Below are 25,275 nucleotides of genomic sequence, written 5' to 3' on the forward strand. Positions count from 1 at the left end.
CCATGGCTCTGTTTTCTGGAGCAGATTAGTATAATCCCAAAGTCACAAGGGGGAGGCTGTCCACAGACTCCAATAATTAAAGACCATTCAGCCTTACAGGCATATCGCACTAGATGACTGACAGAATCACTGTGGAACTTAATCAGGCAAACTCAGACAACCTCGACCTCCCTGACTTAATCTTTTGTCAGTGGTAAGACTTACAGACTCATCCTTCTGAATTTTCTTTAACACTGTAATCGTTGTCCTTACTGAAGGCTTTTGGATCCATGCACTTTATCTCAATCTGGTTAAAGCATTCAGTACCATACCTCATGACAGAATCATATACAAACTCAAGAATCCAGGTAAATTAAGCAGTAATAACTTGGGACCACAGCTGACTACATGGTTGAGACAACAGGTAAGCATGAACAGGCAGATTCCTATCCTCACCATCTCCTGTCACCCATGAAGCCCCTCAAGGATCTCTCGCTCCTGGGTCCCTTCTTTTATGGCATCTTTTCCTCAGAAGTCTAACATGTTTCCATTGTTGGGATACCAAATACGCAGATGACTGCAGACACGGAAACACTGTCTTTAAACTTGCTCACAACACTTCCCTTCAAATGGCACTTAACATTTCACAAGCATGGTCCTGCAGAATGACCTCACCTCTGGTTGACCACAAAGTGCAGCATTCCAGCATCTGGCATCCTCCCTCTGCCAACTTTACATACTAGTGAAATGCAACAACTTAAAGATGGAAAACAGTAAGACTTCAGATTCCCTGGGGGCGATGACCTATCCTTTCATTACACATTTAGCCACTACTAAATATAAAATACAAGGAGTTGTTGCCCCTTAATTCTACATGGGGTTGACAGCTGTGCCAGGAAGGGAACACACCCCACACATACAGCTATTAGCAAAATCAATTAAAGATCAGGAACTTCCAAGATGGATATACACCAATCAACAGGTTAACTTCAGCTTTCCAAGTGTGAAACCAGAAACTGAGAAAAAGAAGTGCCCATTGACACTCTTTTTTGAGTAAAATACAGTTACTGGCCAGCAAGGACACTGCCTGGATGCCAGCAAAGAAGAAACTTGGAAAACATGAAATAAAATCAACCAGAAAAGATGAAGAGAAAACACTGTCTGGGAAGAATTCTTCAGCTGTATAGGCAAAAAGTAGTTCAAATTTGAGCATTGGTTCAAGAGATGGTTTTCTGTAATTTGGATAAAAAATAAATTAAATACACTCAGAGGTGATTAAAATAGATGAAACACTAGATGAAACACAACGAGGGAATATATCAACTCAAATAACAAAAGCCTGTAAAAATAAATTAAATACACTCAGAGGCGATTAAAATAGATGAAACACAGAGGGAATATATCAACTCAAATAACAAAAGCCTGTAAAAAATAGAGGAAATATTAACTAGCTGTTTGGATGATCTGATAAAACTGCAAAAATCAGAGGCTGAAATGAAGAAAAAGCTGGCTTAGTATGAGGCTTCTCAAAATGAACTGTTCAAAAACAGAGTTAGAAGATAGTGCAGTCAAAGAAAACCTAAGATTTTCTGCTGTATCAGAGAAACTGGAAGGAAAAGACTATTAATTTTATCAAAGCACAAACAATAACTGGACTGGTGTTCCATAGTAGGATGTGTTAACTGAAAATGGCACACGAGTATATAATCCAAATGTGGCCATGAGAGAGCAGCCAAGACCTACATTAGTAAAAATGCAATCATACCAGCAGAAAGAGTTGATCCTGACAAAACTGTGGCAGAAGGGTAAAGTATTATAAATTGGACAAAGTACAGTATTTGTAAAGAAATGATTATTCACTGCACACAAGGCAGAAGAGAAGCAAATTTATCCCAGCAATCAGGGAATGTTGAGAGGCAGGTGTAAGATTAAAGGTGCTGTCTGCAACTGTCTTCAGAATATTTTTCCTGGAGGGTCAAAGACATTTTTTGATGCAGAGCAGGCTAAGGAGGAAATAAAAAAAAGTTTATCAAATAAAAAGTGAGCCAACACGCAGAAAGGGACTCTGCTGCTCATTCTTCCGACAATAAGGTTCATAAAGAGACTTTGCCAGTGAAACTTTTTCCAATGTTCTAAAAGAAAATGCTTGAGAGGCAGAAAGAAAGCACGGGAGTTGACTAGAAGAATCAAGTGTGTGTTGGACTTGAACCAGACCCTGGTGTTGTAAGATGGAGATGAACAAGAAGAAGCACAGGAACAAGAAATTAATTAATAAATGGGAAACTATAAAGCATCAATCATATTTGTGAAATATGGCTTTGCAACAGGAAGTAGCTGAAAAAAATTTAACTTTTTCTGACTTGTGGGTAGAATGTAAATGGAGTTTAAAAACAGGATAGAAATAAAACAGAAAGATATATGGTTAAAGGTAATACAAATTACTTAGGGGGACTGACAAAGATTAAAGTATTGCAGAATGAGGGGAATCTCACAAGAGAAAGAGAAGCAAATGAAGAGTGATAAACAGAAAATAAGGGAGTATATGGATAATATACATATGTTTAGAAAAATTGCTGTTATGCACATTTTTTTGATAATAACTCTAAAACACAAAAACCTTTAGTACAATGACTTAGGCAGCAAAAAGTGCAGAAAGTAGAAAGGGTTATTGCCAAACACAGGGAGCCTATACCAAGACAAATAACTTGAGATCCTCTAAAGGTTTTAGAGACGTTTCGGAATTTTTATGAAAATTTGTACATAATTAGAGAAATGTGGAAACCATGAAAGAGCACAAATGGAAATATTTATGGAAGACTTAATTATGCCACAATAGAGGCAGGTGAGGTTCAACAACTAACAGTTAAGATAACAGGGGATAAGATAAAAACCATGATGTATAAGCGATATTCCTATGGAGGTTTGAAATTTAGGAGGGAAGAAAGTGATAAAAATCTGGAAAATGTTAACAGTATTTTAAAATGAAGGGATGCATCAACATCTTGGAAGGAAGATGTGGTGGCTGTATTACCTAAGGATGGTAAAGACTCATCAGACTCAGCTTTGTACAGATCCATTTCAATTTTAATCCATGATTATAAAGTGTTTATGTCTATACTAGCTAAAAGAATGGCAAAAGTGTTATCTACATTGATCTCATATCTATCAATTTTGGCAAGTAGAGGGGAGACAAACATATGACAAAATTAATACAACAATGTTGACCAAGAAGGAAGAAGAATGTTAAGAAAATACTGCTGTTTTGGGTGGGTCTTGATGTAGAGAAAACATTCAAAAGAGTAAGCAAGTACAGCAATGGAAGCATCTACATTCCCTGATACAATAATATGGTTAATTAGGAAAATATTTGAAGGATCAAAGGCAAGAACTGGAGAGGGAGGGTTCCTCTCTGATAAGTTGTGTTTGAACACAGAAACCAGGCAGGGGTGTTCTCTTTTCCCTTTATTTGCTCTCCATTTAGAGCCAATGGCAAAGAAAATAAGGGACTCAGAAATGCAAGGATATAATTGTTATGGTAATCAACAAAAGCTACCTTTACTCACAAACAATATTATTTTGTACTTGATAAATCCAGAAAGGGACATCTCAGTGTTGCGAAACATTTTGAGACAGTATCAAGTCTTTTTGGGGTATAAAATTAATAAAGATAAAACAAAGGCTATAGCCATAAATTATATACCCACACATGAACTGGTTTAGCAAAACTCATATTTATGGGGGCACAATAAGATGAAATATTTAGGAGTATGGATTAAAAAGTCTTCTGTAATGGCAGCTAAGGATATGTGGAAGAGACTAAACAAAAGATAATGCAAAAACTGAGAAACTGGAAGTTCTTGTTTATGGATATGGATACTAAGATCTAAGCAGTAAAAATGTTTTAACCCCTTTAATGTTATATACAGGTCAGGCATATTTTTATCAAGCAGAGGAGAAGTTGTGGATAATAATTAATAAATCTCAAGTGAAAGACCTGCTCTGGTAGGATTTTTAGTTGAATCTAGAACAGAAGCTGTTATTAAAAAGAAATAATTATTAGACATTATAAAAGACTGCATAATCAATCACAGGAGATTAGAAAAGATTAGGAAGAGAGACTGGAAAAGCAACTTACAAGAAATCAGATAACATACGTATAGCTCCCGTGTATGTAGCAAAGTCCAGAAGGTTTAGGATCTTTGCTTGGAAGTGTTTGCATAGGTATTTTTATACCCCAAGTACACTACAAAGAATTTTTCCTCAGGTAGATCGCAAATGTTACAGATGTGATAGGGAAGAAAGAGGTAACAAAACGTGTTTTTGGGAGTGTAATGAGTTTGAGTTAACAGATAGAATATCTAATCCCAACCCTGCCCAACAGCCACATATCACCACATCCACTTTCACCTTCAAACCTACTCTTACACAAACTTAAACCATACTCTTCTTCAGCTGATGACCTTCCAAGCGAGTACCTAAAAATAGCAGCCGATAGCATTGCCTATCCTGTCTCAATCTTTATAAATAGGTCAGTCCAGGAATCCCACATTCCCTCTCTCTGGAAAAAGTCACACATTATCCCTCTGCATAAAGGAGGAAATTCAACAGACATTAATAACTTTAGACCTATAGCAATTTTATCTCCCCTTCACTAAAATACATGAAAAATGTATTCAAAAACAATAGACTATCTCCTTCTGGAAGAATTCCAATCCCCTACACAACATGGCTTTTGTCCTTCTCATAGTACTAGCACTACCCTTCTAACCTATTTAGATACTGTCAATAAAGCTAGAAATAATGGCAAACTGGTCTTGTCCTTATTTTTAGACTTGTCTAAAGCCTTCAACACAGTTTGTCACTGCAAACTTCTATTTCAAATGTCCTCACTAGGCCTCTCTCAGTCCATCCTTCTGTGGTTCAAAAGCTACCTCTCCAATAGGTATCAGTCAGTAAAACAACAATCCACACTCTCTCCTTACCTCCCAGTCACCACCAATGTACCACAAGGCTCTATCCTTGGTCCCCTCCTCTTTAACATTTTCATCAACACCCTCTATACTTCCACACAACAGGCCACCCTAATACAATATGGAGATGATTCCACTGTCATCTGCACACCTGACAACACAGTACACCTCCAAAAAATTACTCAGGAAGCTTCAACAGCCACTGAAACATGGCTTTGTAATGCACACCTCATGTTCAACCCAAAAAAGAACAAACTACTACTTTTTTCCCCCAAATCCTTCTCTCATGAAAAAACAAAATTTAAAATCATCTATCTTGACAACACAAACATTGTAGTCACTTCTCATAGCAAACTATTTGGGTTGACAGTGGATGGCAATCTATACAAAACGGCATAAGAAAAACTAAAAAAAATTAGGGAAGCTTTAACAAGGCCAAAAACTTCACTGACACAACTAAAACTACGTTTGTCACTACTTCCTTCCTTCCCACTCTTCTTTATGGCACTTCCATCCTTACTAACTTCCAGGATTCACAAAAATTAAAACTTGAACAATGTTATAACAAAGCTGCTACATTTGCAGCACATACCCCTTTCAGAACCCACCATTGTATAGTATAGCACTAAAAAGATTAAAATTGGTTAAAAGTGCCACATCAACTAAGATACACAGAACTTCTTACCACCTATAAATTATCCAGCACTAAAAAAATTCTACACAACTATGTTCCCAGTCAGCCATTGCGATCCAGTGACCAAAAACTCCTGTCTGTCTACAAACTTAGCAAATCTGTTGAGGCATTGTCTGTACTCGTACAGGACTGCTAGGGCTTGGAACTTCTTACCTGTATCCATCAAGTCTATACCCTCCCTCCCATCTTTCAAAACTACTTGAAAGACTTCCTAGCTAAAATCTGGCTTTGTTCTTGCTCAGAACAAGAATAAACTATATCCCTAAATATGAACAAGTATATTTTCATTCCTTATATCTCATAACTCTCCCTTCTTCACTTACTATCTAATTTTCTTCCCCAACTTTCTCTCTAAATGTACTATAACCCTTTTCTCCCTCAGTTCATATTGCAATTCTTATTTGTATTAGACTAATTTATCTTTAATTTTTCCACAAACTGTCTAAAATTTCTCTAAATATTAAATGATTGGCGTATACTTTCTATCGACTCTTAACCAATGTTTTTATATTATGTCTAATTTGCTATAGTTGCAAGTGATATCTTAATATATCCACTATTAATTATTTAAACTGCAGATGTTTTTGCTTTATTTTTGAAAACTGTAACATTGTTCTTAAAATGTTTTGTAATAATTTGGAGCTTTTTTCCCTGGACCTCCACTGAAAAAGGGCTTCTACGCAGTCGGACTTTCCTTTCCCAGTAACCAAATGTCAATAAATAAATACTGGGTGAACAAATGGCTGTAACTAAGGATATACTTTTAGAGCTGTGAAACAGGATCAGAATTGCGTAGATATAGTAAGGCCTTATTAAATTTAATTCTGTTGGCTGCCAAAAAGTGCAGTTACTAGAAAATGGAAATCGAAGTCTAAACCAACTGTATCTGAAGTATTGAATATTATAAAAGAGATTAAACAGAATTGAAGGAGGGATCTATAGAAAAGGGAAGGAGCAAATTACATAGAAATAAATGGGAATTGTGGGAACAATATATGCAGAAAGATGTTCAGGAGGAGGAGGAGGAATGAGGTTTAAGGGAAGGCAGGAATTCAGCAATTTATGTAATGTTGTGCTGATGATAATTACATAGAAAAAAGTATGTGAATGGCAAAACGCTAATATGTCTTTTTTTTTCTTTTCTGTTAATGTATGCCCTTCTGTGTCTTATGGGATAATTTAATAAAGGTGGTTAAAAATGCAATTACAGAATACAACACCATTTTCTATAATCTACTCACATACCAAATGGTACAAAGATTCCTCACAAACAGGATCAAAGGGCTTCAAGACGTGTGTGTGTGTGTGTGTCTTTCGGCTTTTCCCGGTTAGGGGTCGCCACAGCGGAACTCCGGTCCGCTAATGATTGGCAGCAGATTTTTACGTGCCGAGTTGCCGGCCCTGACGCACAATCTTCAACGAAGGTACACCCATTCAGGCATGTCTCCACATAGAAGACGCTCTAGCTGAGAATCGAACAGGACAACGTCTTACTGTAAGGCGACAATGCTACTGCAGCACCACCACCTGTCTTATAGCAAAAAGATTACAGCAACTCTCATTCTTCTCTATATCATATTCCGTTAATACAGAAGACCTGTGCCTGACAGACCTTGTACTATTTAAAACCTTTTTTTTTGGAAACACACTCCCTGATGACCTGAACATTGGGTCTTAATAACATTTATTTTATTTTGCTTTTGCTTTCCAGGTTTGTCTGACTGGGCTTGGTCAAACACCCTTTATCAGAGGAGGCCTGAAGAGAAAAGCTCCAACATATTACAAACATTTTTAAACAGACATTCAGTAATATACATTAACAATTAGACATACATTTACTAAAAATTCTGCATTCATATGAAATAAAGTTACTTCAGTATGAGAGATACATATGCATTTAGTAGATGTTGAGCACTGAGCATTTGAAGAGCTGTATTAATGGGTTTGTCAAATAGATAACAAATCTTGTGATTAGAAATTCAAAGATCTGGAAGTGAGGGTGGGAATTTGGCAGGGTAGAAAACGTTAAAATTGTACCTGAACTGTGAGATTTTTCATCAAAAAGGGAAGAAAAAAGCTATTGTTTAATCTTCCTTGCATATTTCAATTGCACTTCATGTCAATGAGCACTGCAGTTGGACTTGCTCTACAGTATGTTGTATGGCTGTGGAAGTCTTTTTTATCTACCGGAAGCCTTCCAAATCCATATAACACTAGCAATCTACACTTGAGGCTTCAGTAACCCACACCAAACAAAATAAATTACACCTGAGCAGCAGTAAAGTCTACCAGGGATATTTGTACATCCCAGCCAAAGACAATAGGCACTTTTTCTGCTGCTCATTAATAAGTCTATCTAAACTAACCACTGCATCATTAAAGCAGTTATAGTCCCCTCGACCTCCTAAATCATTCCTGTCTAAATTATAGACCAGTACTTTCCCCACAAATTCTGCATCCAGCCTGACTGAGACGGGTATCGTGAGACAATGTAAGAAATATCTAATGCATTCTGATGATCAACAATTACTCAAACATCATAACACAGGATGTGAAAGAGATGTACATATATACAAAGGCACTGGAGGCTACAATCTCATACATAGACATCTCAGACATCAGGTCTGTCAACAGTACATGACACACTACACCTCACCCAAGCATCACACTACACATAATCCTTCATATGCTGAGGTTCTAAAGATTAACTTGCCTAAACCTCAAAGACCTCTAAAATGCAATACAGACAAAGTATTGTCCAACAACACTGTCTGTCTATTAAAGCTACCACTTCCCATAGTGCAAGGAGTCCCAGAGTTAAGGCAGGTATCCACTAAACCAAACATTCTAGTTTTACGTGACCCCAGATATTCCTCTCACCTGGCTGTGGATGGAAGAGTGAAGGTTTGTTGTCTGTCGGGTATCAGGATCCATCAGATCACACCTGCACTCAAGTCCTTGAACAACAAGAACCAGTATGACTCTGTCATAGACAGAACATGTGGGTGTCAATAACTTGACAAATACCTCCTTTGACTACATGAAGAGTATATGAAGAGAGATATGATTTTGCTCTTAGATTGTGTGTCCCAGGTAGGTATGAGCCTAGCATTGATCAGTATTCTACAGTCTCCAAAGATGAAGCTTCAATATGAGCAAAAAAGCAGACTTCAATAATTAGTTTAGTTTTTGGTAACATTCAAAGGGGGTCCAATATGCATCAGCTAGGGAGGACATGATAGATAGACCACGTTGGTTCGCCAGGGGTGGCCTGCACCTGTCCCTTCTAACCTTTTAAATATGGCAAAGACATTATCTACGCCATAGTGCTTTTTTATTTTATTTTCCAAAATGCCAACCAGATATACCTGCCGATATAATGAAACAAGCAAAAGAAAATATGAAGGTGTTACAGTTCAGTGCTAGAAGGCTAAACAAGAGATCCAACTCCCTTCAAGCCCTCCTCACTCTGGAGGAAGTAGACATCTATGTAGTGACATAAACATGGTTTAAAGTGGTGGGGATTATTCCGGATGCGACAGGCTATAATGCCTTCCTCACTTTTAGATCAGCTACTGTGCAGGAGGGAAAAAGGTGCTGTGGTGAAGCTGCCGTGGAAACTAAGTATAAAGCACATGTTTTTATTGCCTTGCAGGGGGGGGATCCCCCCTGCACCCCCTATGTGGAGGGAGGCTGTGCCCACTACACCCCTTGCATATTATATATTCCAACTCCGAGATTGCACTACAGTGAGGAAAAGGGTAAATTTCCCAGTCCTCACTGTAGTGCGATCTTCAGTTAGAATGTCGATCTCATATTAGTGAATGTACACTACCATTTGCTAATGTGGAATCGAACATTTCCAAATTGGCATTGTGGAAACTGGAAACATGCATTTGAACATCCCAGTTTTGCGTTAATGGCCGTTTCACATTTTAACAGTAAACCTATATCGAACAGAAGAAACATTTGGAGCTCAACATTAAGGACAATGGTGTCCTTGTAATATCCCATTCTTTCAGAAGCCTACTGTGATAAAGGTTGGGGGTTGGTGGGCGGGAAGTTGAAGAAGAATTAAAATGGACAACACAGATGGAATGTTATGGTAAGTACATATCTTTTTTATCTGACGTTGTCAATTTTAATTCTATCCTCAACTGCTGGGACAGAGTCCCTGGCTACCCGAAATCCTGGGTGGACTCTAAGGAAGGATATTCCTGAGCACAGTTGAGTTAAAGGCTGCTCTTCCCCTTGAGACCAGATCCAGTTTGTAATGAGTGATAAAACTATGAGGATTGGCCCAGGTTGCAGCCTCACATATGTCGTCTGTGGAAGCTCTACACAGAAACACTGAAAATGTTGCCATGTACCTTGCTGAATGGGCTCTTAGATGTTTTGTTAAGGTTAGACACCGCTTGTTGTAGATGAATGATATGCAATCTGTCAGCCATCTGGCTAAGGTTACCTTTGCAACTGGTCTTCCTAATTTAGCATCTGCAAAGGACACAAATAATTGATCTGTCTTTCTAATTTCTTTTGTTCTGTGTAACTAAAAACATAATCATCTGTGAACATCTAATAGATGCAACACATATTTACCTTCGTTTTCAATTTTAGGAAAGAAAACTGGCAAATAAATGGACTGACTGATATTGGATTCTGACACCACCTTAGGAAGGAAAGAAGTGTTGGTACATAATGTGACTCTACCCTTATGAAAGATCAATTAGGTAGGCTTAGAGGACAATACTTGAAGTTCTGAAATTCTTCTAACAGAGGTAATGGCCACTAGAAAAATAGTTAGCCAGGTCAGGAACTGAAGACTGGATTTATCTGCCGGTTCAAAGGAAGAATGAATTAAGGCCTGCATTACCAACTTCACATCCTATGAAGGAGTAGGATCTTTATACAGGGGTCTTAGCAGGAGTGTGCCTCTCAAAAATGCTTTACAAAGTTTAGAAGAGGCCACAGAAGAATTTTCAAATCCAACATGAAAATTAGAGATTGCTGCTAACTGAACGTTAATTGTTGAGGAGCTAGCTCCCTCATTAAAAATTGTTGCCAAAAATTCAAGTATACTATGTACAGGAGCTGAGAAGGGTTCAGTGTGTTTTTGTTGTGCCCAGCAAATGAACCTTTTCTATTTACTTGTGTAAAGTTTTCTTGTAGAAGGCGTATGGGAAGATAAAAGAATATGACAAATGGGGGAAGACAGCATTGGTTGTTTGGCTATTAATGGAAATGGAGAAACTGTGCTGTCAGCTTGAGGTTTGAGATATCTGGATAAATGATACCTGTTGGGTGAGACAGGAGGTCTGGAATTGGACCTAGAATTCAAGGTTGGTAAAGCAGATGAGGCCACATGAAAGGGAAACAAATCTGTCAAGGCCAGTAAGGTGCAATGAGGATAACTTTACTCTTCAATCTGGAAACTTTTTGCAGGAATTTTGGAATTAGGAGAATTGGCAGGTAAGCATAAAGCAGACAGGGGTGCTAATTGTGGAGTAGAGCATCCCTCTGTGATTCCCTCAGAGGGGGGATTAGGGCAAAATAGCTGCTGCATTTGTTGTTTAGTGGAGAAGTAAAAAGATTTCAGCAAGGCTGACCCCACTGATGGAAAATAATTTCTGCCATTTTCTTGTTGAGAAAGCACTTGTGAGGTAGAAGAATGGACCTGCTCAATTTGTCTGTCACATTAGACTTCCCCGGAACATGCACTGCTAGCAGAAAGTGATGGATGAGATTGCCACACTCTGAGTGTTTCTCGACACAAGGGGTAGATCTGGTTACTCCTTACTTGTTGATGCACCAAACTACTGACATATTGTCTGTTTAAATCACGAATGTCCCTAAATGGAGAGTATCTTGGAAGCCCTACAATGCTAAGAGCACTACTCTCATCTCTAGAACACTGATATGCAAATTGGCCTCTTTGAGGGACCGAGTGTCTTAGACTATTTTCCGCAGGAAGTGCCTCCAACCCAATCTGGGAAGCATCTGTGGTCACTATAGCCTTAGGTTAAAGGAGAATGAAAGGAAGACCTTGTACAACCTGATCTGACAAATCCACCATCAAAGGTATTTATTGCACGCCTGAGTGATTTTTCTTTGTGCTAACATGCATTGGGAAAGAATAGATCACTGTGTTGCTAACATCCATTGTAGAATTCTCATATGAAATCTTACCAGAGGGACCAATTTAATGGCAGCTGACATCGACCCCTAAGCTTGAAGAATTAAGTGAGCTGAAATTTTGGTACAAAGAATTATTTTCCTGACCTGGAATCTGACAGTCTGCACTCTTGAGAGAGGAAGAGATGCTGTCATTGGTTTTGAGTTGAAGACTGCTCCTATAACTTCAAGGTTTGATTTGGTTGTAACTGAGACTTCTTGTAAGTTACGGTTATTCCCAGATGAGCACAAGTCTAGATCACCTGATCTCTTGGCTGATGTAATAGTAGTAGATGCTTGGTTGAGGCAGTAATGAGCCAGTCATCTAGATATGGAAACAAGTGAGCTGCTACCACTGCTGTGGTGAGAACAAAGAGCAGTGCTCTGAACTGATAATGACTGGCTCCCAGCCAGAAGTGTAAATACCTTCTAGATTGTCTTCACAACTTTAAGTGATAATACAAATCCTGAATGTCTATCAAGCACATCCAGTTGTCTTTTTTTTTAAACTTACAAAGAGAAAAAGGGGAAAATACCAGCAATGGTACAAAGAAATACACTAACATACTAACATGTACAATAGAGATTATAGGGAAAAATATCAGCAGTGGTAAAAGAGAAATACACAGAGTGTGTAAGGGTAAGAAACAAGAATACATTTATATGTTAGGAGAAAAGTATCAAGAAAAAAATCACTTATCTTAATATAAGTGCGAGAGCTCAGGCTGACCACGTCTTTTTGCAAAAAACGGCAAACGAGATCTGGGGTATGTTAGGGGTCGGTGCATTATGGGTAAGGGAGGAGCTGAAGAGCTTTTTGGTTACCACCAGCTTTAGTAACAGCAGAGATGGATCCAAGGATCAGATAAGAACTCAACAGTTGAGGAAAGAATGAAAATTGACAACATTAGCTCAACAGTTGTGTACTTGCCATAATGGTAGATCTATGTTGTCCCTTTCTGTCTGGTTTAGCCTGTGGGTTAGTGGATCCAACTCTGTTCCAAGACCAGCTATATAATGAAAACTTTAGCCTGTTGAGCTCTGCCTCCTCTACCCATAATCCCTTGCTCGTCAAGATTATCTTAGATCAAGCTTCATATCAATGCTCCATACTGCCCAAACTAAAAGCACGGGAGGAAAACAACCTCCCTGACTCGGTCATCCCATGAGCGAGAAACCTGCCATAAAGGCAGGGGCAGGACGGACTGAAGGTTGAACCAGACAGAAATCATTATGGTAAATACATTAACTTTCATATCCTATGAGGTCTTTTCTATCTGGATTCAACCTGTGGGACAGAGTTCTCAGCCAAGTAAAACTCTAGGGAGGTCTCATGGAACGATACTGCACAATATGGTGGAACCAACATAAACTCTGGACCTAGACTGAATGTCAAGTTTTTAGTGGGACACAAAGAAGTGAGGACCTACCCAAGTAGTAGCTGCACAATCATCATCCATCACAGGCCTGGAGAAGAAAGCTGTAAGAGTAGCCATAGCTCTAGTAGAATGGCTGACTTTCCTTTCATATTATACCCAAAAGAAATACAATTGGAAAGAGTAACCTTAAGACACTGGCATGTCCAACCAGGCCTTGGAAATGGAAACAAACAACTATTTAGACTTTCTAAAAGATTTGCGTCTGTCCAAGTAAAACCTCAATTGTCTATTTACACCGAAAAATACTGTAGGCTATTCCCCCTTGTTGGAAAATTCAGGAAAAACACTGGTAATGAATGGCCTGATTCAAATTCTTCTCTGTAGCCACCTTAGGAAGAAAAGATGCATCCAAGTGGAGGGACACCCTGTCTTTAAGAAAAAACAAGTACAGAGGTAATAACCAGAGAGCTTTCAGTTCTGACACCCTCTAGGTGGAAGTAGTGGCTACTAAGAATAATGTCTTCCAAGATAACAACTTCAAGTCAACCACAGCAGAAGGTTCAAAGGGAGTTGCAGCCAGCATCTGAAACATGGAAGGTAAATCCCATGGGGGGACAGGGTGCTGGACTGAAGGATGTAATAAAAAAGGCATTCTTAAGGAAGGTCTTCAAAATTTTAAGAGCAGCTAAAGGCATATTGTCCGTACCAATGTAAAACTTGGAAATAGTTGCCAATCGCATTTTAATAGTAGAATAACTAGAACCCGAGTTAAACAAATCTGCTATGAAGTCTAGAATGACCTCCAAAGGAGCTAAAAAGGGATCCAAACTCTTACAGGTAAACTCAACAAGCAAAACGTTGCCACTTACTGGCATACACCTTATGCATAGACAATTTATGTAAGGAAGACAAAATATGCACTACTCTATCTAAAAGCTTTGGATTTCTGGCCATATGGAATTGGAGAAACCATGAGGTTAACCTGAAAGTCTGAAGGTTGGACAGGTCCAGACCCACTGGTTGACAGATCAGATCCAGAATGGTATCCAGGACCTAAGAAGAGTACTTCAGAAGAGGCCATTGAAAGGGGAACTACACCTGACAGGGCCAAAGGGGGACAATGAGGACTACAGATGATCTGCAATGGATTGTCTCCTGAAGAAACTTTATTATTGGGGGGATTAGGGGGTAGGTGCACAGAAGACCCAGGGACAAAGCAAGAGCATCCCTAGGTGACTGTCCCTGAGTAGGGACTAAGGCATAATAGTTGCTGCACTTGGTGTTGGGAAGAATAAAAGCCTGCAATGCAAGGAGGACCCCCCACCTCATCTCCAAGACGCTGATGTGAAGACTGGCCTCAGTAATGGTTCAGGTCCCCTGGACAGTCATCCTTTCAAAATGCCCCCCCGCCAGAGAAGACAAAAGTTCATCATGATCATAATGAATGGTCTCCTGGTGGGCACCAAGGAAGACTCCAACCTCCATCTAATATGATTTTGACAGACCTTTGTCAGTACAATGGGGAACCCATCGGATGATTCAGATAAGACTATTGTACTGCCAATGTCCACTGCAGAACCCTTATGTAGTGCCTTGCCAGGGGAACTAAGCAGATGGTGGCTGCCATGTGTCCTATGAGTTTCAGAATAAGATAAACCAGGGGTTTTAGGCAAGACAACAAGGAAAAGGCTAGATCTCATATGGCCAATACTCTGCAGACTAGGAATCTTGCAAACTAAGAAACTTGTGCATAAGTGGCAGCTTATGAAGTCTCATTTTCATAGGGAGACAGCTGGACATGTGATACTTGATTGTGATTCCCAAAGAGCTGCACAGCTGGAATAAGATTTCCTTGGCCCTGACCACAGATGTTCTTGTGGAGGAGATTAGGAGCCAATCATCCAGGTAAGGAAAGGTCTAGAACCCCTGCAGCATGAGCCAGGATGCCCTAACTGCCATGCACTTGGTGAACACCTGGGGGGAAGTGGTAAGACTGAAAGTCAGTACTCGGAATTGATAATGCTTAGCTCCCAGACAAAAGAGTAGAAACCTTCTGGGATGCCTCTCGATCTTTATATGATGGAAAGCATCCTTGAAGTCAATTGAGCACATCCGGCCATCCTTCCTTAAGACAGGTAGAATAGACTGCACTGTGACCATCTGGAACTTAGTCTGTTTTGCAAAACAATTCCACTTGCTCAAATCCAAAATTGGCTCAGGGTCCTTGTTCTTCTTTGGAACCAAAAGAAGCCTTGAATACATGCCAGGTCTACACTGCTCTGGTGGGACTTCTTGGATGACTCGATTTTCTAACAGTTTGAATTTCAGTGGCTGCATCCCTTCTCTGATGGGGTGGCATGTCTGGGAGATAAATTTGGAGTTTCCAGAAAAACAAGGGTAATGGACTTAGATAACACTCTTAGGTAATCTAAAACAGTAAAAAAAAAGGATACACTTTGGTGGGGCAATCAACCAAGCTGCTGTCAAGGAATGGTGGCAAACAAGATATGGGATAATCTTGATGAGGGATTATGGATAGAGGAAGCAGAGCTTGATGAGCTGAACTCTTTAGTATATGGCTGGTCTTGGATCCAAGTCAGATCCAATAACACACAGATTGAATCCAAATGGAAAAGACAACAGTTACTTCCCTGTATAAGGGACAACCTTCCACCGACACAGGCAATTACATATCCTAATTCTGACCAGCATCACATGTAAAGCCATGGAATGAATTATCATGGAACTAATCAATAAGGACACAGGGAACCTCCAAACACTGGCTCCATCTCAATTTGGATTCATCAAAGGCAGGTCATGCTTACTCAACCTGACGGACTTCTTTGAAAGGTCACCAAAGCAATGGATAGAGGTAAAAACAGTATATACTGCCTACATCAACTTGGTCAAGAATTTTGACACAATCTCTCCACCCAGGTATACGAGAGAATCATAATAAACTAGGAATAAACTCCTTTATCACCTACTGGATTGCCAAGTGGCTTACAGATAGGACACAGGTGATCAAAATAGGGGAACAAAAAGACCAGTCACTAGTGCAAGTGCAGTTCCACAGGGATTGATGCTAGGACCTCTTCTGTTTAGCATCTACTTCTCAGAAATAAAAGCCAGTACAAAAGGGTTCTGGCTAACTACGCTTGCAGATGACTGCAAGCTAGGAGCAGTGACTGAATCTCCAAAAGACTCATCTGTTTGAAACAAACCTTCCAATGAGATAGTTAACAGGTGCCAGACGCCTGGACTAAAACTGTCTCACAAAAATGCATTATTGTCACCTCCAAAACGTCAACTCTCCCAGGGAACTACCACAATGACATCAGACCTGTAAGAGCTGACCCAGTAGTTCAAGACTTTGGAACTTATATGGACAGTGACCTAACTTTTGATCAGTATGTGTCCACTGTGGTAAGGAAGTCCTTCTATACTGTGCAGCTGCTAAACAAATGGATTGCTTCTAGATCCAGGGATATTGTTATCCACTTTATTCAGCCCCAGTAGTCTAATCATTGCGTATAATGCCCCTTTTGGCATGTATCTCTCTAGACACATGCAACACCTAAAATGCCTGCAGATATATCTTACAAAAAGGCTACAAAGCCTAAACAATATGTCCTACATGGTCTGCCTCAAAGCCTTATTGGTATAGATCCAGTCTCTTACAGACTGCCAAGGGATGACCTTTGTCTAGTATACATGGCATCCTCTAACTCACTTCCCCAAATCAAATGGTACCAGAAACACTTGATCCAGAAACCTAAACCTCTTCTGCAACATTAACAGAACAGTTTGGGGAAACAGTTACATTTCTCAGAGGATACCACTGCTCTGGAACAGACTCCCCATCATGTAAAACAAAGCTCATCCCTGACCACATTTAAGTATAAACCGGGTCAATGGATGGGAAATGTGTACTTTACCAAAGGACATCCCCCTGTACTAATAATGGACAGGAAGATGTCCTAAATGCTTTATCCAAACATGAGCCTCCCTCAAAAATTCTATGTTTTAACCTAGTAATTATCACTATAGTAATATACAGATATGAATCTTGGAAAGAGATGAATCTAAACTTCAATAGGATAGGTTAATTTTAAGCACCAAAAACTGACACCTGGCTAGGTTTAAAATGGTCCACAATAGCATTCAGCCTAGTACTAATCTATGAACCTTTAAACAGTGGGATATTAAGCAGGTTCACAGACAATGATGTATGACTATCAGAAGGTTTATGTTAGAAATACAGAGTTGTGGCAGCGAGCAGTATCACTAATCTATGTATATGGCTCAGAGATAAAAATTAATAAGAACTATGACAGACTCCTGCACCTATGGAATAGACTTCCCTTCTTATCTAAACATAGCCATCAATCCAGACCTTCAAAGAAGAAACTAGATGACCACATAGGTACCTGTGAGTTAAAACACAGAATCAGGGGCATCAAGCTACTCAATGGCCATAGCCTTAAGCTTGTTCATCACGTCTACTAACTGTAATTCAGGTATCCTAGCTTGAGATGCATTAGATTTAGTTAATCTTCACATTTCCTGAACAATAAATATATAATACTTGTGATCAAAGCTACAGTTAAAATTCAACTGTGGCATCATATGGTAAAAGGTTTAGATATAATACAAATTGACCTAACTTGTACTTCAGTCACCATCACAAGTATAGCAAGAAAGAAATTGAAGATCTTTTGTCCATGTGGCATTTAAAAAAAATAATAATGATGGTCCAATCTACAGCCATCAAACTGGTAGAATCCCTGTTCACAACAATAACCCATGGAGATAAAATGCTGGAGTGAGTTTTCAAAAGTCTGATTACACTGAGCATACATTACAACTAAAAACTTCTGCAACTACAAAAAATGTAATTATCTGAAACATGAATTTATACAAGTGCTTTGTGCGCAATATCAAGTCTTATTAATTAAGCTACAGAAATTTAACTTACACTGATTGGTATAAGCTAAACTATATGTTTCTTTTTAAGCCTCTTAATGATTCAGTGGTGATGGCACTGCTGAATTTCAAGTGATTTTTCGAAGACTGAGGTGCACCATATCACGTGGTGCCTTCTCATCAGACAGCTGATGCTCCTAATTAATTAGTAAATGAAACATAATGTGTATAATAAACTATGTAAAATATCACTGCACATATATCAGTGTGTTCCTAAGCTTTCTTCGTGTCAGCACACAGAAGAATATAGAGTGGAGTTTGTCACCAATAGCAGACATGAAGTAAGGAACTTTCTTACAATTACTAGTTTTTGTAGCCTTTTATGAAATAATTACTGCTCACATTTTGGCAAGCTTCCAAAGAGTCTTGGCAATATATAGTAGAATATAAAAAGTAAGCACACATAATTCTAGACAATTACGTAAAAAAATTAGACCCAGTGTACATTATTGGAAGATATTCATAACTTTCTTTCGGCTTTTCCCGGTTTGGGGGGGGGGGGCGCCACAGCGGATATTTCCACCTATCCCTCCCTCTCCTACCATCTCCTCCTCCCAACCTCCTCCTTTTTCCTTCAACCCCATCCCTACAGCTACCATAAAAAAACTTTTACTAACATTGAAACCCAGCTCCAATGCCCCTGATGATATACCCTCATATTTCTTAAAAGTTGCCGCAGAAGGCATAGCTCTTCCCATCTGCATTCTTATAAATCAATCTATTGCTGAATGTCAAGTTCCCCAGCTCTGCAAAAAGGCCTTTATTATTCCACTCCCTAAAGGTGGTAATAACAATAATATCACAAACTTTCGACCTATTGTTATCTTATCCCCCATTTCTAAACTTCGCGAAAAATGCATCCATCTACAACTTCTACCTTACCTCATAAACAACCAACTTCTAACCCCTACTCAAGATGGTTTCAGACCCGGCCACAGCACTACCACAGCTCTCCTCTCCTTCCTAGAAACAGTTAATAAGGCCCATGATACTCGCCACATTGTGTCCACTCTCCTCTTTGACCTCTCTAAGGCATTCAACACCATCTCTCAACCTTTTCACTAAACTAACTAAATCTATCCTACTCCTCTATTAACTAGTTTACCAGTTACCTCTCAAACAGGCAACAAGCAGTCATATGGAAAAAAAGCCACCTCCCCTTTTCTCAATACGCCCATGGTTCAATTTTAGGCCTCCTCCTATTCAATATATTCATAAACGATTTCTACCAAGCCATCCCAAATGCCAACCTTGTCCAATATGCCGACGATTCAACAATAATCTGCTCTGCCTCTTCAATACCCACCCTAGTTAAATTAACCCAAGATGCCTTCTCCTCCACTGAGCAATGGATGATGGACAACCATCTAGCACTCAATGCTACTAAAACTAAACTCATGATATTTACTGCTTCCAAAACCACTACCCTAAATAAAACCTCATTCTCAGTCACCAGTCAAATTAATACTCCTCTCAAAATAATCTCTAATGCTAAACTACTAGGAGTCCAGATCGATGACCAGCTAAAGTTTGATAATCATCTACAAGTAAATATCAAAAAAACACACACAAAAATAGGCATGCTTTACCGCCACAACAGTTACATCTCTCCCTCCACTAGGCTCAATCTCACCAACACTTACCTATCCCATCTCTCCTATACGGTGCCTCAATTCTTACTAACCACAATCCTCCCACAAGACTAAACTCTCCTCTTGCTATAATAAAATAACAAAATTTGCAACTGGCCATAGATCCACTTCCCATCACTGCACTGCCCTACACCAACTGAACTGGCTTGAGCTGTCCAGTTACCTCATCTATATTCAACTCGTCCAAGCACACAAACTTATTTTCACCCCCTCTCTCTGTCCCTCTCTTGCCACCACCTTTAAAATGCACCAACTAAACAGACTTCTGAGATCGACTTCCCAAAATCTAACTGAACTGCATAAACCTGCCTGCCCATCAGGCAAATATCTAACGTCCTTCTCTCTAGCACGCCATTGGAATTCCTTCCCACCTTTCATCCGCACCACCAGCAGCCTCTCTTCATTCAAAACCTTACTTCGCACACACCTAACTTCACTATGGGAATGCTCTTGCCCCCACCCAACATAATCTCCCTACACAATAGCTACTCTCTATAAGCTAAAATTCATAATAGCCTCCCATTGTTTTGTACCCCTAATAAACTCTAGAAATTAGCATAATTCCTAGAATGGTACAATTCAGTAGCCTAGAATTTAACTGCATGAATTAGCAGAACTGTTGAAAAATTTAGACTGTTTCTGTTATTGCATTGTGCTAATATGTTAAACTGTTAAAATTTTGACTGCCTGTAAATATTACTCTTACTGCAATGTACTAATATGTGCACTCTATTAATAAATGTGTTCTTCTATTTGTTTAATTTTGCTTCATTTGTGTACATAGCATTTCTCTAATAACCTACTCTTATGTTAAATCTGTAATTTGTAATTTTCTGGAGCTTTTCTCCCCCAGGACTCCATTGAGTCTACAACTTCAAAACCAGTAACTGGTGAGGGCTGAACAATGACAAATAAACAAAATAAACAGGTGGCCTTGTTTCCATCTGAAAGCATGCCTTAAATTTGTCTGCGCATTACATTAATACTTGCCAGTGCTGAACAAATGGTTCCCAAATTGCGCTATACTGTAGGTTAAATACAATCACTAGAACAATTTGATTTCCTAGGACAGCAAACTACATTACATGCAATGAAAGGATGAAAATATTCTTTACCTGTTGACCTTCGAGGACGTGTTCTCGATCCAAACAGCTCACTTCGTCTGTCTTGCAATAAGAGGTAGTCTTTAGCTTCAGATATGAGACGATGACACTCCAAGGATTCCTTAATTGCACTGTGAGACTCTATAGTGTCGTGGATGTAATATGGGCTAATTAAGGGTAGTCTAACATGCTCCAGCACCTACAAAAGATGCTACAGTTACTTGTACTATTTTTAAAACTGTTCAAATACAGCTTCATTAAAATATGATTGTAATCTGTGGTTTGCATAGTACAGAAACTAAACTGCAAGTTAATTCACTATTCAGGCATAAAAATGAAATCTGCTTAAATAAAACAATGAAACCCTGAATGTATCCCTTGCTATGAGACCTATAAGAAGGGTTAGACAGATTTAAGGAATTCATAGTCCAGTTGGGAGAAGATGGTAAAAAAGGAACCTGGGCAGCAGCACAGTAAAGGTTGTATGAGGTGGGGGTTGGGAACAACCACAAGAAGCCCTGGACACCTCCATGGAGAAAGACCTACATATATACATGGTGAATGAGTAAGGTAAAAAATAAAAGCTGAACAAGATGCCACCTCCAAAAAATAGTAGACTTCAAAATTCTACCTACTACTTTGTTACTATGGCAAAATATTGACAAATATGGCAATATCTTGGAAATGGGTCTAGCAATAATACATGCATGGAAAAGTGCACTAAAACTCCTCCCACCCCATCATCAAAAAACACTTCCTTATCCAAATTTACACTGCTTGTTGTCTTCAAGAAGTAACACCCAAATTTCTGCAAACATCCTTGTTCTACTCAAATCCTAAAGCACAAGGAGTTTGCTCAGTTTTCTCTATCTGAATTTTATATAATATCCAACCAGTAACCTAAGTGTACAAATTGGACATTCATCTGTTCAGCAACACACTTGTTAATCTAGTAACTCCAAATTCTTTAAAAGGTTATAACCATTTTGCTTCTAATTAGATACAATGATAAGGAAATAGCACAAAATGTTAACATTTCATGTAAAGAAGCATCTAAGTATTTGTATATGCTACTACTATATTAACCTCTGACACACAATTGACAGAAGCCAGTACTAAAAAAAAGAATTCAGGGAAAGACGTGGCCATCCAATTGTTAACAGCTGATCTTGAAGGATGCAAGAGTATCACTTTGTTTTATATGGGAAGTCAGTCCATTCCAGAAATGTAGTAAACATTGGGTAATATAGTAAACGTATTTTATTTATATGTTGGTGATTTAAATCCTTAGCATGAGTGTTAGTGGCACTTACCATCTTGTGGAGTTGCAAGATATTAAGGAGGGCTGGGTTTCTAATGGCACAGAATAAAAGACAGATCTCTACTCAGAAGTCTACAAGAAACGCAACATAGGGACTGGGATTCAAGCCACTCTTGTCAGCTAAGGGTCCTCAGACCAGCCATCTTTTTATTGTTAGGAACCTCTGCTGCCTTTCAAGCTGCATGATGTGACTGTGTAGATACATACCAAAGGAAGTAGTGTACTATATAACTGTTCTGATTAGAGCTGGGTACAGAGGGCTATTAACGTCTTTTGATGTGAAGAGATGTCTTTAGATATTACATGGGCTAGACAGAAGGATTTCCTAACTACATGGTGGTCAATGCAAAGGGGGCTGTTGACCAAGGTGCCAAGATTCTGGGTTTCTGTGCAAGTCTGGAGTGGAGTTCAGGTTAAACTGTAAATTGAATGTGACAGATATTTACCAAATATGACAATGCTGCACTATTTTTCATTGAATTTTAGCTCTTTTTCTGTATACTACTGCTTTGTAATGTTTAGTCCTTGCTGTAGTGATTCTGTGGAATACATAATTGAACAATTACCCACAGATTTTGTTATTAACACATTTAGCTAGTTATACATCTGGTTTTATGGTTTAGAGGTTAGAGAAGTAAATGATGAAAAGGAGGGAGACCCAATACTGACCCTGAGGTATACAACCAGTTACAGTCTTGTTTTTTGAGGGAACACCTGTCATTTTAAATAAGTGTTTTTTTATCCTTCTGCCAGTTTGCTATCCACCTTATCACAGGCCAACATGAGCAATTTTGTAAAACATCTTTTCTCGATCCATACAAGCTGCATGACATGAATGGATACTATCACTGCCTCTATGACCTTTTCAGAGAAGTTTAAGTTTAGAAGACGAGACCTATCATTGACAAAAACTGTTGAGGGTCTAGCTTTATGAAGCTTTTGATACAGTAGTTTATGAAGCTGGATATGATGTATTTCATGGTTTTGCAAATCAGGACAGGAAGGCTGACAGGTCTATAGTCTCCTTGGTTTTGTGATAACCCTCCCTTGTGAAAGGGCATCACATCAACCATTCTCTATTCTTCAGAGACATACCCTAGCCTGCGGCTAAACTTAAATTAAGAAGTTCAGGAAGGGTTCTGTGAGGGCATGTTTGGGACTATTAATTAGGTATTGAGGTGTACTGCCTGGGCCCACTGAAGTTGTAGTTTTAGTTTTTCAGGGCAAGTTCCATACTGATCTTGCAGGGAGTTGGGGTGTAAGGGACTTAAGAATTTGTGGAACTTCAATAACTTTTTCTGGGGTGATGTTAGCACTAATTTTAACTGCAAGCATATTAGTGATATCAGGACAAAAAGAGTCCAAGTCAAGGTCCCACTGGCATCTGCCTATTACACTCACTATCACTTTGTGCCTGGAGCAGCCACTCTCATCGTCCTACCCCAGCTATTCCTCCAAACAAGATCCTTAAAAGTCTTAGAAGTGAAAAGGCAATGGCATTTTGGATTAGATGAAAGCACTGTTGGCCATTATTTCTTAATTTCCTAATGAAATTTAGAAAAATATTTAGAATTATCCTTAGCTTCAGATGCTATATTTGGTTCTGTTTTACTTTCGTCTTCTCGATAGTCGTTTTTAAGTTCTTTGCAAATCATCTTGATAGGGTCCATTAATGTGGGTTGATTTAGCAGTCTCAGTAGCTCAACAAGTAGCACACTTGCATTTGGTGTAGAAGGCTGTGGGTGCAATTTTGTCATCAGGTAGTCGAATCATTTTTCAATACTGATGCTGCAATGTTGTATAAATAAGTGCTGCACCAGAAGTGTAGCATCCTTTGCACGAGACATTTACCCAATGACCCATTGCCTGAGTTGGTGGAAGTTCAGGTGAATGTAAAATATCCCAAAGTTCCTCAGAACCCTGGCCAAACTTCCCTAGTCAGTATGAATACTACCTTGGGTCTCCCCTGAAAAGAAGCCATTGTCCTATTAGGACTAATCTAGTCAACAAAGTGTAAATAATAAATAACAATAAATAAATATTTGTTATAGGACAAATCTTTCTTTTTTTCCTTATAGAGTTTATTTATATGGGTGAACCATTGTGATTGTTTATTTTAGAAATTCTCATTATATTTTGTTTTAGCATGGACTGCTAGATTAATACATTTTTTTTTAGGTGGGAGTGGAATTCAGTTTTGCAAATCAGGCTAGGAAGGCTGATGGGTCTTCTGTCCCCTTGCGTCTGAAGCTGTGTTGGGACTAGTAATATTGCAAATATATTTTGAGAGTTCATCACAGAGTATGAGTAAAAGACAGTTCTTTTGAAGTCCTTAAATTCAGAGGTGTTCCTGTGGGAGTGTTAGAAACTTAAAAGGATAAGACCATTAATCAGTGGTCGGATTTAACCACAGATAAAAATGTGATGAATGTGGTGCCTATGGGATCTAGGTTAGTAATGACAAGGTCTAGAAAAGTCCAGCCCCCTAGTAAGCTAGTTTACTATTTGTTCTAAAGATAATTCCTAAGTCTAGGAATCTTTGGCATACCCAACTTTTGAGGTACAGGTGCATCAGCTAATTAAGAGATAATTAAAATCATCCACAACAGAAGTGGTCCGCGTTATGGGTATTTTCAGCGAGTACATTTAAGAATCTCTTGTTGCTGCCTGGGGACATGGAAGTGTCCTACTACAGGCTACAAAATGATTATTTTGTTGGAATTCAATAAAACTGGTTAGTGGGTCACAGGGAATTTGCCTAGAGATAATATAGCTTTTATCAAATATGGAAAACACCCCCACAGTTTCACTATGGTCTGAATGCATGGTAAGCAGTAAACCCAAGTTAGGAATGGAGTATGGTCTTTACGATGAAACCAAGTCATTGTTACTACACAGACATGAATGCGTTTTAGTTTCAGGAGAACATCAAGTGACACTTTAAGACATCTGGCACTGACAACAGGAACCTTGACACAGTCTACTTTGTAATTTTATCTGCTACTTTGGGATGTTCATTA

At 38.9% G+C, this 25,275-nt stretch overlaps 1 protein-coding gene across 2 annotated transcripts in view; it reads right to left on the reverse strand.

Annotated features, from left to right (window-relative positions):
* LOC122816680 (kelch-like protein 20) overlaps positions 1-25,275 on the reverse strand; it is a 745,290-nt gene that overhangs the window by 595,774 nt on the left and 124,241 nt on the right. For both annotated transcript variants that reach the window (XM_044089646.1, XM_044089647.1), the window contains exon 3: positions 20,947-21,133. In XM_044089646.1, coding sequence (XP_043945581.1) covers positions 20,947-21,133 — 187 coding nt within the window. The remainder of the gene's footprint in view (positions 1-20,946; positions 21,134-25,275) is intronic.

The sequence above is a fragment of the Protopterus annectens genome, chromosome 12.part0 (assembly GCF_019279795.1).
Source record: "Protopterus annectens isolate FY-2018-M chromosome 12.part0, PAN1.0, whole genome shotgun sequence".
Taxonomy (NCBI): Eukaryota; Metazoa; Chordata; order Ceratodontiformes; family Protopteridae; genus Protopterus; species Protopterus annectens.